At 37.1% G+C, this 16,857-nt stretch overlaps 1 protein-coding gene across 2 annotated transcripts in view; it reads right to left on the reverse strand.

The window, feature by feature from the left end:
- Window positions 1-16,857, reverse strand: part of ZC2HC1A (zinc finger C2HC-type containing 1A) — a 40,285-nt gene that overhangs the window by 10,243 nt on the left and 13,185 nt on the right. Inside the window, exons 3-8 of one of the 2 annotated variants that reach the window (XM_054818444.1) lie at window positions 16,255-16,371; window positions 15,934-16,069; window positions 12,459-12,607; window positions 11,347-11,446; window positions 10,324-10,432; window positions 951-1,070 (exon numbers count right to left, since the gene is read on the reverse strand). In XM_054818444.1, coding sequence (XP_054674419.1) covers window positions 951-1,070; window positions 10,324-10,432; window positions 11,347-11,446; window positions 12,459-12,607; window positions 15,934-16,069; window positions 16,255-16,371 — 731 coding nt within the window. The remainder of the gene's footprint in view (window positions 1-950; window positions 1,071-10,323; window positions 10,433-11,346; window positions 11,447-12,458; window positions 12,608-15,933; window positions 16,070-16,254; window positions 16,372-16,857) is intronic. The other variant, XM_054818445.1, reaches the window with a different exon arrangement.

A 16,857-nucleotide genomic window follows, 5' to 3' on the forward strand; every position in this document is an offset into this window, starting at 1 on the left:
GTAGTGTATTATAAAATCAAAAACGGATCTAATTTTTGATGGTTCACAGGATTTATAACTCTAATGAAGCATACAAAGGAACAAAAAACCAAATCTGTTTGTCTAAGAAGAGCTTCCCCTTCCTTCATTCCTTTTGCTTCTTCAAATAGAAACCGAAGTTCAAGATACTTCAGCTCTGGTTACAACACTAAAACAGCATTAACAGATTTAGAAACATTTCTACTATCTAAAGCATTACATTCCATGCATATGCCACATAATTAATTTTTAATTTCTCTTTTGCAATATGCTTTAAGGTATTGTTTATGAAAAATCAGCCCATTTGAATTTGGCATCTTCCAAATTATAGCACAGGGTTAACTACAATATACTATCTATCTCCTCTTTAAAAGACTGGAATACCCTTTCTTCCAAACTTAGATCTTAAGCTTGCTGAATATTCAAAGTCTTTGTATGAGATAAGTTGGACTTTACCTCTCATTACAAAGTCTGCTTTGCTTACATTCTTGGACCACCACAGCTATCTTACAGAAGTAGGAGACATATAATAATTGACTTTAAGAGAATAAAATTACTTTGTCATACAACATTTGCCTATAAGGCAGATATTTGTAGTTATCAGGCTTAAATGCTTGCTTCAGCTTTACACCATGCAAATTCAGTATTAACTCAGGTTTACAAAGGTAGAAGTTAATTACTCTTAGTCCATAATGAGTCAGTGACAGAAGAAATAAAATCTGAGAAGTCTTCACCTTTCCTGTCCCACTATGAAGCTGTTTAGCTAGCATAAACCAGACACTTATACTAATTATATTATATACTCTTTTCCCACAGCATTTATATTGACATACTGAGCAGCAGGTGTCTGTCAAGGTCACACTTTATTATTCCAGTGCTTTGGAGGAACATTTCTGCAAAACAGATAAACCACACTGATTTGTAATACTTACTTCTTCATAGGCAACAACTCATTTGGTCTTTTGATGGTACTGTCTGTTTTTGTATCAGTGTCATAAAACCTTTGCACATCTCTTCCAGTTCGCAGTGGTGGGCCTAACTTGTCCATCTTACTATTAAAATATATAAAGGGGTACTCATAAGGAGATTGCTAGATTGCTATTTAAGTAATTGCAAAAAAAAAAAAATTTACAATTAAATAGTTATATTCCCAAAGAATTCCCATTGACTAAAAAAAAAAATGTACAAATCAGACTTTAATAATCCAGCAAACAAAAGGGTTCTTAAATAGGAGAGGATTTTATAGACTTATATTTGGATTAGGTTTCCAATGCATTTTTTTATTCTTTAAAAAAAAAACCAAACCCAAATGTCAGTTATCCTCACAATCTGCACAATGCACTCACATTTGGCCTTTTGTCTTTTAAGAATGGCATTCATAATGTCAAACTTATCACATCTAGAAAAGGGGGCTCATAATTACAAGTCATAGTAACTTTATTAAGATGGTAGAAAATAAGAGATGTAAGTACAAGCCTCCTTAACTTAAGAATTAGCAAGAAGGAAAATTTTTCCTTTTTCACTTTTTTTTTTTCTCATAAAGGCTGAACATTGTGCCCAGAGAGAATAACATGCCTTCCATTCTCTTTTTTTTTTTTTAATGGAGATGAGAAAAGAAGAGAGGAAAGCCTGAAAGAAAAACGACTTTGTTTTAATATCAAAAAAACCACTCACAAGAGACAGTACTATACACACAGGCAAGACTTTAATACTTTTTTACTATTATAGATAACATTTCCAAACCAAAAAATAATAAACCAAAAATCAAATTTTAAACCCATTAAATTTAAAAAAACAACCAAACAACAAAATAAAACACACCAGCAACCCTCCCTCCCACACATCATAAGGAGAATTGCAGCTTTTGAGAAATCACAACTTATATTAGAAAAATTAGGTCTTCAAGTTCTGCATTTTTATCATGTTATACCATACAGTAACATCTGCAAGAAGACCATTATACCTCCATCCCTACGTCAATAATGTAACAGAAGTTTCTTCTTATTCTCAAGAAAAGCCTGGTAACTTAAGCCTTAACTGGAAAATGATGACACTTAGAATATTTTTATTGATCTTTCTGACATTAAAGAACTATAAAGAAACAAACCAAGCAAGATTTATGGAAATGTCTAGGTAGCTGAAACTTAGCTCCTCTGTAAGCTTTCTACCCATAAAGGGATGTCATAAGGAAAAACAAACCAGCAAAATCAACAAAACACACCCTCACACAGAGAAATATGTTCTTAAAATTACTGTGCAGTTTTCTGATTCTTGTCATACCACCTTAATAAATTACAATGCCAGGAATATTACTAAACAGGTAATTGCTGTCAAGGAAGCACATTATTTTCGATATAGCTTTTAATATAGGAAAAAAAAAAAAAAGCTCTGATGTGTCTCCAACACCTATATCATACTGCTTTTCATACATCATATTAAAAGGCACAGAACCTATGAAGTTTGCAACATAATTTGGATTTTTTTTAGGAAGCTTCTGGTGTGAACCTTACAATCCACATTACATCTGCAAAGCAAAGGAAATTTCTCCTTAAGGGAAAAAAAAATAAAAATCAACAATGCTAATTGATGTTAATTCATTATAAAGTCAGCAGGGAACACCAAGATTTTAGTCTTGACAATTTAGCCCCAAATAATGCAGGCTGTAAGATCAGTTCCCCTAGAGTTCCTCTTCCCACTCCTCCTCCCAAACAGATTTTTTAGTTCAAACTAATTAACTCAGGAAATGCTTAATCAATTCCTGTTTGACCAAATACATACTCTTTACATATTTCCCAAGGACTGAGAAGCAAGACTGAGTTTTTGACACTGCAAGACATATATTCCAACGTATCATAATTTTCTTAGCTCTTTTCTGAACCTTTAAGAATTTATTAACATCATCTGCAAACTACAGAATCTCATAGAATACCAAAGACAATAACCTGAAAAGAGTCATGATACTGCCCAAATAAAGAACTACAGTATTCTTCCACACTTAAACAAAACCGAAAAACCCAAAGCTGACAGCCCTTTCATGTACTAATGAAAAAAAGCATAATCATAAGAATCTTCTGAAATGCAAATATCACCAAGACAAATTCTTATTTACCTTGATTTCACTGAACAAAGCTAGGTAAGTTAGAGTCTTAATGAAAGGAAAAAGCTATTTTAAAAATATAATGTTTTTAAAGGCTGCACATGGTGTATGGCAAATACGTAAATGGAATTTAAAATTTACTGATACTGGTTAGGTGTGCCATTCATATTGCATTTCAGCTGTTAGGTGGTACTGGATGTGTCACTAACAGACATCATTGCCAGGAGCCATAACTTTGATCAGCTTAACATTAAATAGTATGTTTTATCCCCAAAATAAAAATGACGAAGTAATTTCTAAGGGTTCATTTGCAATGTTGAAAAACATCACATAATTTTCCAAGTCCCAGTTAAAAACAAAAATAAATACTGTACATAAATAAAACATGCATAGACAATTAATCTGTACATGCAAAAGATCCCTGGCTCGCCACAAACAGTGGTATCAAGTTCTGCTGGGCAAAACAGTTTGCCTGTGGGGGTGGACTTAGCCTGTTTACTTAGCCTTAAGACAGGAAGAAGAACCTACGCCATTTTTTCTCCTGAAGATCTGATTACTTCTCACAGGTTACTAGAACTGCCTTACCCCTAAAAAATGTAAGATAGTGCTAAACTTTGTACTCTTACAAAAAAATGTATCAAACTTAGGATCTTAACATGATTCACTATGAAATATAAGCCTAACTACAATTTCTGTAGAATTTATTTTCCTTTTCTCAGTTCTTCAAGGCCAAAAAGGATTAAATCCTATTTTCATGCAAGTGAATGAGAGTTTTCCTACTGACTACAATAGAGTCACACGCTACTCTTGCACTTTCACTTGATTCTGTAGAACTCAGAAATAATACCGTTACAAGTATTAGTGGAAGTGTAGCGTAACTGGCTGTGCTCTTACTGCGTCCAGGCATAACAAGAAAACTCTCACAGCAGAGCTCGGCTGACACATCATGATCTGTGTGTACAAAGTTAGCCTCACTAACACTAACCTAGCTTATATTGATGATGCTGTGGTGTGCTCTCTCGGTAGTCCTTTACTTGAGGAGCAGAATAGGAGAATTCAAATTAAAATACAAATAGTATAGCAAAAATTACTTAAAAGGAATTCATAAAATTTGGTTGCATTTCTCCTCATATAAAATAAAAAATTATACTGCAATATTGAAGTTGAACTTTGGATGAAATGAAGTTCAAGAATCTTTCCTTTACAGAACTGATCACTTTAGAGACCCAGTTCGTTTTAGCCTTCATGTGGAACACAAATGCACGAACGAGCAGTTCAAGAGTGCCACCTAAAGAGCAAGAAGGAAACTGCATGCCTGTATATTTTAATCACTTCTGACTGTAACATTAGCCCCCAGATAGTCCTTACTTGCCCCTTCCCATATCCATCACAGAGAACAGGTACCATGACTCTACAGAAAGCAGCAGTGTCTTATTAAATTCCTCCCCTCTAATATACGTATCATTCATCCTTGATATTGCACAATATAATTGTAATTCTACTATTAAGCCTCACTACCTGTCAAAACTGGAATTACAGCAATCTATGCAAAAATGGAAGGTTTTACTGAATTAATACGCAAAAAGCCAAAAAAATTACAGCTTGCCTTAGAGTAAACGGCAGGAGCTTATTTCTTGCAGCAAAAATTGGAATTTCACCTGGTCAAAAAAGTGTGCAGGCTCTTAAATATTTGCCAAGGAAAAAAAATAATCACATGATCTCTTTAACATTCCATTTGAAAGCCTGCCCTTAAAACAATACATGCACAACACTGTGCTCAGTAAATCTGTTCACTAATAACTCAGAAAGAAGGACATAACATCTTACAGCATGAGCTCTGATTTAGGTACAACAGAATCCCAGATCTCATGCTATGGCTTGTCATTTTACTGGTTAAATCATAAATCTAGCAAAAGAAATGTATCTTGTTTCATTGTAATGAAGGTTATTTTTATAAAATTTTAGAAGTGATTTTATTTTATAAAATAATTCTAACTGCAATTAGTTATAGCCTAAATTGTAAGATGTTTTAGTGTTCAAAATCTGTGTCACCACAATATTAACTATTCTTACTCTCTGACTTCGGATGTTGACTGTTAGTGTCTCAGTCTGTGCTCTGATATAATTTTGTAGGCATTTCAGCAGAACCCTACATATTTTCCCCTCACAGCCCAATGCTGAGGCTGAGATGATTAAGGGTAAAAGTGTCACTAGTGACCACTCCGAGGCACTTAACTCTTCCATGTTGTACTCTTTGATTCAATGTAGCTCCTGACAAACTTGTTCTCAGAAGTGAATGCAAAGTAGCCAAAAGAAAAAGAATTGCTGGATCTCAGGTAGAACTCTTAGAAAAAGAGACACTGCCATCTGTGAGAAGACTGGTTAGTATGACCAGCAAGAAATCATAAGGACTGTCTGGCAAAGTCAAGAAGAGAACATACATTTTTAAGAAGAGAGAAGTGAGGACTGCAGGAATAAACACACTCATCACATCCACACTCTTAAAAACTGGAAATTGTGTAGGCAATTAAGTGAGGTTATGAGCCAAGCTAACATTCACTGCCTCTCAGCAGAGATAATTATCTGAAAGCTATGCCAATCACAAGTCATTTATTTGCAGCTAACAGCATGTGTGAACAGAGAGAACCTGTGCAAACATCTCTCCATGTATTAACTGCTATTTGGCTTGCTCACATCACAAGTCTTCCTCCAAGCTTCAGAAGAGGAAATGGAAGACTACAGAATACAAGATAGTAAGTCCAGCGAGCAACTGACCGGCAAAATTAAACAAAACTTCCTTGTTAAGAAGGGAAGACCAAAACCTGTACCCCCTCACAAACCAATACAGACTGCAATTAGAAACTCTGTCAACAGGAAAAAGACTTTTCCAGTCAGCTGGGATTCATCACTGAGGTCAGAAACATGCCTTCGAATTAGCTGACTTGTTTTACTGTGGTTTGCAGACCTACTTGTTTGCCACTCATCAGTATGTGTTAATTCAACTTGGGCATCTCAGCCATCATGTGCCTTCTCCACATGGTTTTGAATTCTATTATTTCCTTTTCCCAGGGAAAGGACACTTCTGTACCCAGCATTTCCACCTCTTCTTTCTTCCCCATATCACCATTCCTCTCTCTCACTGATCTAAGTTTCACATACTAAACCACCTCTCTGCCTGTGGTAACATTCACTTGTAATCATGCTACCCCTACCCAACCCAATCCTCCTTGCTTCTGATAAAAATAATTTGCTTTTGCTCACATTCATCTTATGCAATTTTCCAGAACTGCACAAGATGACTCTTTCCTTTATTCTTGCACCCCATCCATTTGTTGCTTCTGAAATATTGTCTCTGATTACATCACAATTAGCTATGACACACCCATAACTTGATTATTCTCTAAGGCTCTCATCTCTCGCAATGACCTAGATCGCTATTACCAGATTTTACAATTCTGAGAAAACACAGGAAAATAAAGCAGCAGGAACAGAAAAGCTGAAGTCTGATATAAGGCAAAGAAAAGCAAAGGTCATCACCACACAGGGCAGCACAGCGACCCTTTTCCTTTTCTGTTTTCCATTACAATGTGTTTCTTCACCTAACACCATGAGTAACATTCCTCTGATTTATTGAAACATATAAAAGGCAGGGATGTGATTAGAGACAGCCAACACAGCTTCACCAATGGCAAATCATGCCTGACTAACCTAGTGACCTTCTACGATGGAGTGACTGCACCAGTGGAAAAGGGAACTACTGATGTCATCTACCTGGACTTCTGCAAGGCCTTTGATACAGTCCCCCACAACAGTCTTGCCACTAAGTTGGAGAGATACGGATTTGATGGATGGACTTAGATAAGGAATTGACTGCATGGCCACATCCAAAAGTTAATGGTCAATGGCTCAGTGGAAGCCAGTAACGACTGGTGTCTCTCAATGGTCTGTACTGGGACCATTACTATTTAATATCTAGATAGTGGACCTGAGAGCACCCTCAGCAGGTTTGCAGATGATACCAAGCTGAGTGGTGCAGCTGACATGCTTGAAAAAAAGGGATGTAATCCAGAAGGACCTTGACAGGCTTATGAAGTGGGCCTAGATGAACCTCATGAAGTTCAAAAAGGCCAAATGTAAGGTCCTGCGCCCAGGTCACGGCAATCCCCAATATCAATAGACTGGGGGATGAATGGATTGAGAACAGCCCTGTGGAGGAGGACTTGGGGATACTGGTGGATGAAAAATTGGCTATGAGCCAGCAATGTGCACTTGTAGTCCAGAAAGCCAACTGTGTCCTGGGCTGCGTACAAAGAATTGTGGCCAGCAGGTTCAGGGAGGTGATTCTGCCCCTCTACTCTGCTCTTGTGAGACTCCCACCTGGAGTACTGCATCCAGCTCTGGGGGCCCCAGCACAAGACAGACACGAACCTGTTAAAGCAGGTCCGGGGGGGCCATGAAAATGGTCAGAGGGCTGGAACACCCCTCCTTGTAAGGAAAGGCTGAGAGAGTTGGTGTTGTTCAGCTTGGAGAAAAGAAGGCTCCAGGGAGACCTTATAGCAGCCTTTCAATACCTAAAGATGACTTACAAGATAATGGAGAGAGGCTTCTTACCAAGGCCTGTAGCAACAGGCCCCATCACTGGCAGTGTTCAAGGCCAGGCTGAATGGGGTTTTGAGCAATGTGATCTAGTGAAAGATGTCCCAGCCCATGGCAGGGGAGGGCTGGACTGGATGATCTTTAAAGGTCCCTTCCAAATGAAACCATTCTGTGATTTCTAAGGTTTTCATCTTGACCTCTCAACTCCTCTTGTTCATTTTCCAGAGTTCCAGTGTTCACAGAGTTTCAATTTACTTAGTCTTCACCATGTGCTGCCCTCTACCAGGGCTGCTGCTGGGAACTCCTCCTAGCATTAGAAGTCCATATTTACATAAATTTTTCTTTTAATAAAACACATTAAAAAAAAAAAAGGATTATGACTGCCCCCACATACAACACGTGCAACACAACAACACTGGCAACTTCTAGTTGGTTCTGTTCCATCTTTAAGTTTGTTGGTTCACAATCATCCTTTCTTTCTTCCAAATACATACATTATTTTGTCCTATCGCATCCCCTTCAGCCCCTGCTTCATCTAATTTTTGCTCTTAAAATGCAGAGGACCTTTATCAGAAATCTTTTAATCAAACAAAGCTTCTCTACTGCATGTATTTTCTCTTTCCATTGTGTCATCTCACAATTAAAGAATTCTAATGGTTAACTCCCACAACCCAGCCATTTTTTGTTCGTTTCCTCAAGTCATTCCCTCCTTTCCCTCCATAGAAAACTTGTTTTTTACTAATAGAAAGACTATCTTTGTCCTCTCAACTTACCTTCCTACTCCTGGTATGGTCTTGTCCTTAACCTTGGAGACTGAAGTGCCCATTCTCTTCAAATTCCAGTTGTTTCACCAACTTCACATCACATTCTTTACCTCCTTCACATTCTTGCCAACCCTTTTGTTTCCTCTAAAACAGGTTTTTCCAGCTCCATGTCTTAAGTCTATAACCTCTTCCATCTGAAAAATCCTAATAATCCTTGTGTGACCAACTGGTCCTGCTAGGCCCATACTGAGAGGGCCTCCACAACAAACCTGGAGACTGTCTAAAGAACACATCAAGGCCAATGACTTGTACTTACTCAGCTAAGAGAGAGATGGGTGCTGTGTGAGCACAATAGCAGAGTATGACAAAACATGCTGCTTTGGTATGCAAAGCATTTGCTTAGAAGATGAGCAAGGACTTGCTTAATTTGAACTAAGAAGAGCTATAAAGGTTAAAGTCAAATTATTTGACTTAGGAAGCATGTAAGGTAAGCAATATATAATCAATGTGACTAGATAACCCAAGGAGAGTTTTGGAGATCTTTTGTGGGTTAGAACCATTTAGGGCAACCTATACCTAGGCAACCATACCAGTAACGCCATACACAGCTGAAGTTACCTAGATAACTGTATCAGAAGCATCAAATTTAGTTACAGAAAGAGAAAACAGGGACCAATGGAGAAAAAATTAGAGGCAGGTTGCTTATTTGGGAGGAAAGTGGGCAAAAGAGTGATGAAAACAGGCCCAGAAAATGGAGCAGGAGAGGTTGGGAGGAAAATAGAGAAATGTGATAAAAAAAAAATCAGTCAGTGATTAACAGAGAGTGAGATTTTCTGACAGTAGAAGCATAGATGCCTACAAACAGTAGTGAAGCTGATTTGTATACCAAAGACTACTAGGAGACTGGAGCAGCGGGGGGGAAGGTGGTAGTGAAATTGACTAGAGGTAGAGTCCGTGAGGTTGTAAACAGCGTCTGAAAGGCTTAGTACGAGTGGGTCAAGCAAGGAGGGACAGAACTGCATTCTCATACTACATGGTGTTAGGAGGGAGGTGTGACAGAGCTGTAATTCATACTTGTGCATAACTTGTAAGACTTAAGAGTGAAAAACTAAAAATCACTAGTTTTGTGTCATTAATAAAGCTGTCCATCCCCATGAGTTCTTTCAGAATCTCCTTCTTCCTCACAAACTTAAGCCATAGTTTTTCTTCACCTTATACAGCTGTCATCCAATCTGATACTCTTTTTTTATAGGAAGAAGCCTTCTTCAATCACCAATGATACCTACAACATATCTACATCTACCGCTGCTTGTTGCTGTTGTAGAGCAGTGGTTTCTGTTGCCTTATTTGTACTCATTCATTTGTTGTCTCTTGAGTATTTTAAGACAGGAAAGGGAAGGGGGGAAACTATTCAGCCTTTTGTGCTAAGAGGGAACATCCTATCACGATTGGCTCGTGGTCTGTGGCAGAGGCCTCTTTCTTTTATTTCCACAAACTGCAGGAAATTATGCCTAATGTTTTAATCCTTTAAGTCTTTTCACTTTTACAAAGAAAAAAAATATGGTTGCAACTACTTCTGCATATTCTGTAACTTTTTAATCTACTTGATATCTCGTTTTATCACTTTACCTCCTTTGCTGTTACTTTAACATTAGAAAATGCATCCTTGCCTACTCTGATGTTCCTTAAACATTAATTGTGTTTATAAATAAAGGATGAATTCAAAACATTGCACTTCCAAAGCTTACAGAAAAAAAAACCGCAAGTGAAACAGACCAGAGACTTATAGAACTAGCACAACATAAATATGAAATAAAGTATAAATAATAACATTAAATGGAAACTTACCCTGCCTGTGGGTTCACCATTCCCAATGAGTTTTTATGAGCTGGCGATAATGACTGAATTTTGCTCCCACTCGATCCAGATGAAGATAGTGCTTTATTTGAAGAGGCACCTTGCAGTTGAAAGCAAGCATGGAAATGTAAGAAAACATAAGGTTTTGATGTTGGAATGATACAATTCATTATATATTTTTAGTAGTAAAATTCAAAATGAGTTTTAGAAATATCAAGATATGAAAAAGTGTCAAGATCCTATGAAAAAGCAAGTATGCATATTTTCTGTACATTTCTGGAAACAACTGAGACTGTTCTATTCTCGTAAAAAACATTGGATCTCAATTACTTCAGAAAAAAAAGGAAAGACAAGAAGTCTAGAATGGCAAAGTATGTAACAAACAGAACACGTTTGATATCTGATGATATCTGAAATCAGATAAGACCAGTGCTTGCATAATTATAACAGACATGGCTTGACTATGTATTTTCACCAATTCATGATCGTATTCATACGAATTGTTACAGAATTAAGCAACAGAAAAAATCTCAGGTGAGAGAACAGTATTAGATACAATTTTGCATTTTGCATAATCACACAGAATGATTCTGCAGATTCAACTCTGAAAAAATCCCCTTGTTTGACCTGATATATAAACCACAGAAGGATTCTATGTGCTAAAGAGTTTTGTTGGCTGCCAAGCAGTACCTCCTCCAACTGTGCTTTAAATGAATTTTTACAAACCACTATTATCAATTTCAACAATAAAGTACATAGCCATCATACATACAAGTCAAAAAAATCAGGTCACAAAATCATTGATTAAAAAAATTGTATTATGAAAACCAGATGTCATCTTGTCCACTCATGTAACTTGGAGCTCCTCCTATAGTTTTTTTACTTCATCAGTTTAAATCAGTGTGCAATGCAGTAGAAACCCTTCCAGCTATTAAAATTATAGTACTTTTACTGTATAGTTTGAGAACTAATATTTAGAAAGGAAATGAAAAATTCATAACACTCATTTCATACCTACAACAGTTTTGCTAACACCACTTGGCTGTGGTAAGCGTGATGATGACGATGGTGTTGATCCTACAGAAGGCATCTTCTTAAGTGCAGCAGGTTTGTACTGTAACAAAATACAACCTAGAAATTTAAGCAATTAAATCAAACTATCTATATAACATGAGAGGCAATTATCTCAGGTACTGTGGGAAAACAATTATTGCCTACTAGGAAAACTGTTTCTGGTATGGAATCATACAAATGGTTTCCACTAGTCTACTTTCTTATACATGCAGATGATTCCAGTAGGAAGGATTATCTAACTTTACTCAGTGGTTTTTGTTTTTTCATTTAACTGTATGTCTTTTTGTATTTTCTGCTTTTCTATAGCTTTTCTCATCTTTTTCCATAGTTGTCTTGTGAGCTTAACATTATCACCTCATTACCAGTTAATTTTAAAAAGAATATTCAAGGGTAGGATCATTTTTTTTTCTTTCAAATTTTACTTTCACCTGTGTGCTCTGGAAAAGTCCCAACACTGATTCAGAATGCAGTGCAAGAATCACTAAGGAACTGCTTGTGTCTGTTTAACTCTTCACAGCTTCCAGAAAAGAGCGCGTTGACTACCCAATGAAAACACTCCTACACTTTAATCCTTCATTTGTTTCCATTGTAAGTTAACTACTGCAGCTCTTACCTTAATATGCTTGAATTCCTTTAAGCCTCTAATTAGCCCAAATATTGCTGTCAGTTGTTCTGTAGTCATGCACCTTTGTCCACTAAAGGAATGGTCTTGAATTGGATTTAGAAAACTTGTGCAAAAGAAATCCAACTTTCTTTACAAACACTGCATCTCTACTTCCTGCTGCTACCCTTACCTGTCATTTTCACAAATCTCTGGATTATGTTTATGACGGTTTTTGGCTTTGCAATTGCTGCCATTTGATTTATGGATCTCTGCAACTCTTGTAAGAATGCAAAAACCTCTTCCATGCTTAGTGTCTAATTTCAGTCTAGCACAAATAATAAAATTAAAGAATAAAATCGTTAATTCAATTTAAGAGCAACACACTATTTAACAAGCTTGATTTGATGTTGAATTGAAGTTACAAATTAAGAAAAATGTTGTAGCTCACCTGTGTTCGAGTAGGAAGCTTTCCTTTGGTATCAGCTGCCAGTTTCCCCTTATTAGTAATACGTGCTGCTTGTTCCTTACAGAAATTGATGTGTCTATCAGCTGCATTTTCATTAAATCTCCTCTGACAATATGGACACTGAATGTAATCTTAAACAGAAAAACCTAACATTAATAACTTTTTTTTTTAAAAATAAAATGTTTTAAAGTCTTTCAAAGACCAGCCCCACCCACCAAAAAAATTAATGCCTCTTGAATCTGAAAATGAAATACATATTGCTGGGGAAAATAATATTGTCCACATGTAACATAAAAAATGTTTCTTGTTTGATGGATGATAATGAGAAGAGTGGTTGAGGATCAGAAATAACCTAAGTGAAATCAGAAACACCTTGAGACGCACTATTCAGCAAAGAAGGTGGCCAAAGAGCATATGGACATGGCAGGGATATCAGATGGAAGGAAGTGGAGATGAGGCTAAACAACACAGTTCAGTTTGTTCAAAACATGAAAATGCATTAAAGCTTTTCCCATACAAATAGCAAGAGACAACAAAATCTATTTCCTCTGGCAATTTTGAAATGACTGAGAAATACTAAATGCAATACTGCAAACGAGCATTTAAAAAAAAAATCAGAAATTTAACCAATAAAAAAGGATCTGAGGAAATCCAGCTGAAATTAGGAGATATCAATAGAGACATGCAAAACAAGATAATTGGTGGGTGTATTATTTTTCAAGATTAATTTAGTCACATTACAAACAATGCTACTTGCAGAAAATCTTATTACTAACATTGGGGAAAAAACCCAGAAAGGCTATGTAAACGTTTAAAATACTAAAAGATCCCTCATCTGTATGCTGGAAATATACCCCTTAAAATATACTGCCCTTGGAAAGTAAAATCTTTGGACTGCAGTTTCAGACAGACATTTTAGTGTCTAGAGACATGGATGTTAAATTCCCCAGATTTCAGTATTCAAAACCATGTAAACATCAACTTCAGGAGAGCTGGACTCTGGTAAAGCAGGTTAAATTAGTACGTTCCCCAATGATTTTAGAAACGTACTGAAGAAAGTGAGGAGAGATTCAAACGTCACTGCTTCCAAGATCACAGTTAGATATTATAAAATCCAACACAAGATTTGGATTATATGTTACTACTCCAAATGCAGCAGATCTGGCTTAAGTAGTTATCCCTTTAAATTAACAAACAATTTTGAGTAAGTCAAATGATGGCCATCAAACCATAAACTTTGACCCAAGAAGTGTGAGCAAAGGACACAGGAAGAACATAGGAATTCTTCACAGAAGCAATAGCATGGGAATCTTATAACAACAATGACTTTTCATTTATTTTACATAAACTTTACTACTGTCAGAATACTTAAACTATATCTTAAGAGACAGATATTACAGTTCTTTTCTTCTGAGTTTCTATATGGTCAAACCAAGATCGGCCCAAACAAAGTTAAAAAAAAAGCAAAAAAAAGCAGCAAAATAAAGCAGCTATGGAAGCCCCTAGAAGAAAAGAAAAGATATTTCTAGCTGGTGCACAGCTCAGTTCCCACAGAAGACTTTCAAAGCCCACTAAAGTAAATGGATCAGACTGTCGGATTGATGTACATTCTTTCAAGAATCAAGGATTGTATCTTCATCCTTTTGCAAAATGCTTAGCACCAGTCAGCCACCTAGCTATGTGGAAATACTGTTTGTACTGTCCAGAAGAACTGTTAGGATTCGATGTAAGCTTTATAAAATACAAAGTAATCAAAGTAAGTGGGCAGTACACATATGCAGTCAAGTTCAACGCAAATGGGGTGACTTAAGGTCCTTCTTAGTATCATGAGGCTATTCTGCACTTCTTCTAGGGAAAAGGTGGAACAAGAGATCAAAGAACCAGCAATACTGCTTGTTTGCAAGCTCAAAGCATGCAATTAAGTAGGAAATATTAATACAGAACTCTTTTCCTTGAGAAAAAAATGACTAGCAGCTAGGTAGAAATAGGCATGCCAAAGACAGAGCTGAGTAGGAGAGGATGGATACACACCATGATACCATGCATAATTCTCCCCCTCTCCTACACGTAAAGTGGAAAAGGAGCAAGGATAGCTCCCCCGCTACCCTTCGTTCTGTTCTATTTGTGGGAAGACAATCCATTGGTTAATTCACGCCTTTTCATTCCTGGTTCCCTCCTCCTAAGTCTTACCCACTGCAGCAGAATGAAGCCAGGAGATTACAAACAGTAAAACTCAGCTTGGAACAGTAAAAAAATGCAAGGAAGAGAAACAGAGGAACAGTATCTTTCTCTTCCCTTTACCTCCTATCTGCTTTCAAGCAGGCTGAATAGAGTTACTTCCTTCACTTCAAACTCATTTGCAGTCTCTGGAACCAAGGGAGAACCATTTTAGTCGCTCTTCAAGCTAGATTTAGTTCTGGGCTCTTCTGCTTGTAATTCAGAACCTACACAACTAGAGCATTAATGATCCTTTCCATGAGTGAGCCTTATGTTTCCCATCCACAGCATTACCTATTGGTTTTATTTTACTTTAAAATGCTTATGGCATTTCAAGATAGAGTGTACTGAATGCTGAATAATACGACTTCTCTTCTTACTATGAATGCACAATTACAATCCTAACATGTTTCCTGTAGAGAAATAAGGTAGAGAACACTCACAACCTCGTTTGAGCACAGATAGGCAGAAGCAAACAGATGATTTTTTTCCATTTTTCCCAATCTTTCTGAAAATAGCCATTGAGCTGATCGAATGGTTTAGTTCTTAGGACAAGAGAAAGAAATATATTCTCCAACCTATTATCGCATCACAGAAGTTCACTGAAAACTGTACTTCCTTCTCACTAACACCAGACTGCTTCAACACTTTACCCAGCTTCAGTTCTGAAGGCACACAAGGACTGTTACTCCCTTCTTAATACGAATCCCACGTCTCATACTCAAAACGCAAGTACTCCCCTCCATGAGGAAGGATCACATGCACACTAAAGCATACACAGCATACATGAAACTAAACATGAATTCAGCAAGAAATGGAAGAGACTACATTTGAAGAACATAGTCAACGTGCATCCCTACAGCGTAAATAGATTGTGGGTGTCCCGCATTGGCAGCTAATTACAAAAGTAGTCTGCTCTTTCTGAGCAGTTCCACTGTTGTGGACAGAAACAAGGTGTTGAAACAATGTGCCCAGCCTATGGTTTCTAAGAGGGTAGCAAGCTGCAAGTTGGCCACAATTACCTTTGGATGCATTAAAAACAAAGTCATGGGCTTTGAAATCTACACTGGATGCTAGCCAGCCAGACCCACAGTCACAAACCAGCATCTACATAGGGATAATCAGATAGTCATCTTCAAGAACTTATGAATATTGTATTCCAACAACTTCCTTTCCAATTCAAATTTTTACAAATTAAGTTTAAAGAAAAATCTCTAAAGAACTCAACTGTTTTACATACCAGGGTCATATGATGGTGGAGGTGGTGGAGGGAGTTTTCCACCATCTTTAAGATTAAGTCCTTTGGCTGCTCGTATAGTTGCTATAAATTCTTCGTGCTTTCGTCTCCAGTTGGAAGGTTTTTTGGGTGGTTCTGGCTACAAAGCCAAAAAAGAAAGAGCTTTATACGTTTGAAGCTCTTATTTTAGTACACAACATTATAGTTAGATTTCTTCCAGATCCTAGTCGATCTAATGATCATGAGTTACCAGCAGAAATAAGCCTTATTACAATGCATACAGTTTGCTTAAAATGTTCATATGCAGATTAAATTATAACATACCCGTGGCTTAAGAGGCTTTACTGTGGGAATATCAGTTCCTTCTGCTCTCTGTCGGCTAGAATCAAATGTCTTCCTTTTCTTGGCAGAAGTTTTTTGGCAAATGGGTCCATGCTTTTTCTACAAGTAGAAGAAAAACAAAAGGAGAATACAGAACTTAGAGTTAATTTTCTTTCTAGTAGCCAGTATAGTGCTGTGTTTCGTATTTAGTATGAGAATAATGTTGATAACACACTGATGTTTTTTAGTTGTTGCTAGGCAGTTGCAGTGTCTACACCAAGTCAAGGACTTTCCAGCTTCTCACACCCTGCCAGGTGCACAAGAAGCTGGGAGAGCACAGCCAGGACAGCTGACCCAGACTGGCCAAAGGGATATTCCCTGCCATAGAACGTCATGCTCCCTATATAACTGGGGAAGCTAGCCGGAGGCAGGATTGCTGCTTAGGAACAGACTGGGCATCAGGTGTGGGTTTTTGTCATGGGTGGCGAGCAATTGTATTTGTGCATCACTTGTTTCATATATATTATTATTATTATTCTCTTCCTTTGTTATCCAATTAAACTGTCTTTATCTCAGCCTGTGAGGTTTTTTTCTCCATTCTCCTCC

This window comes from Grus americana, chromosome 2 (assembly GCF_028858705.1).
Source record: "Grus americana isolate bGruAme1 chromosome 2, bGruAme1.mat, whole genome shotgun sequence".
Lineage (NCBI taxonomy): Eukaryota > Metazoa > Chordata > Aves > Gruiformes > Gruidae > Grus > Grus americana.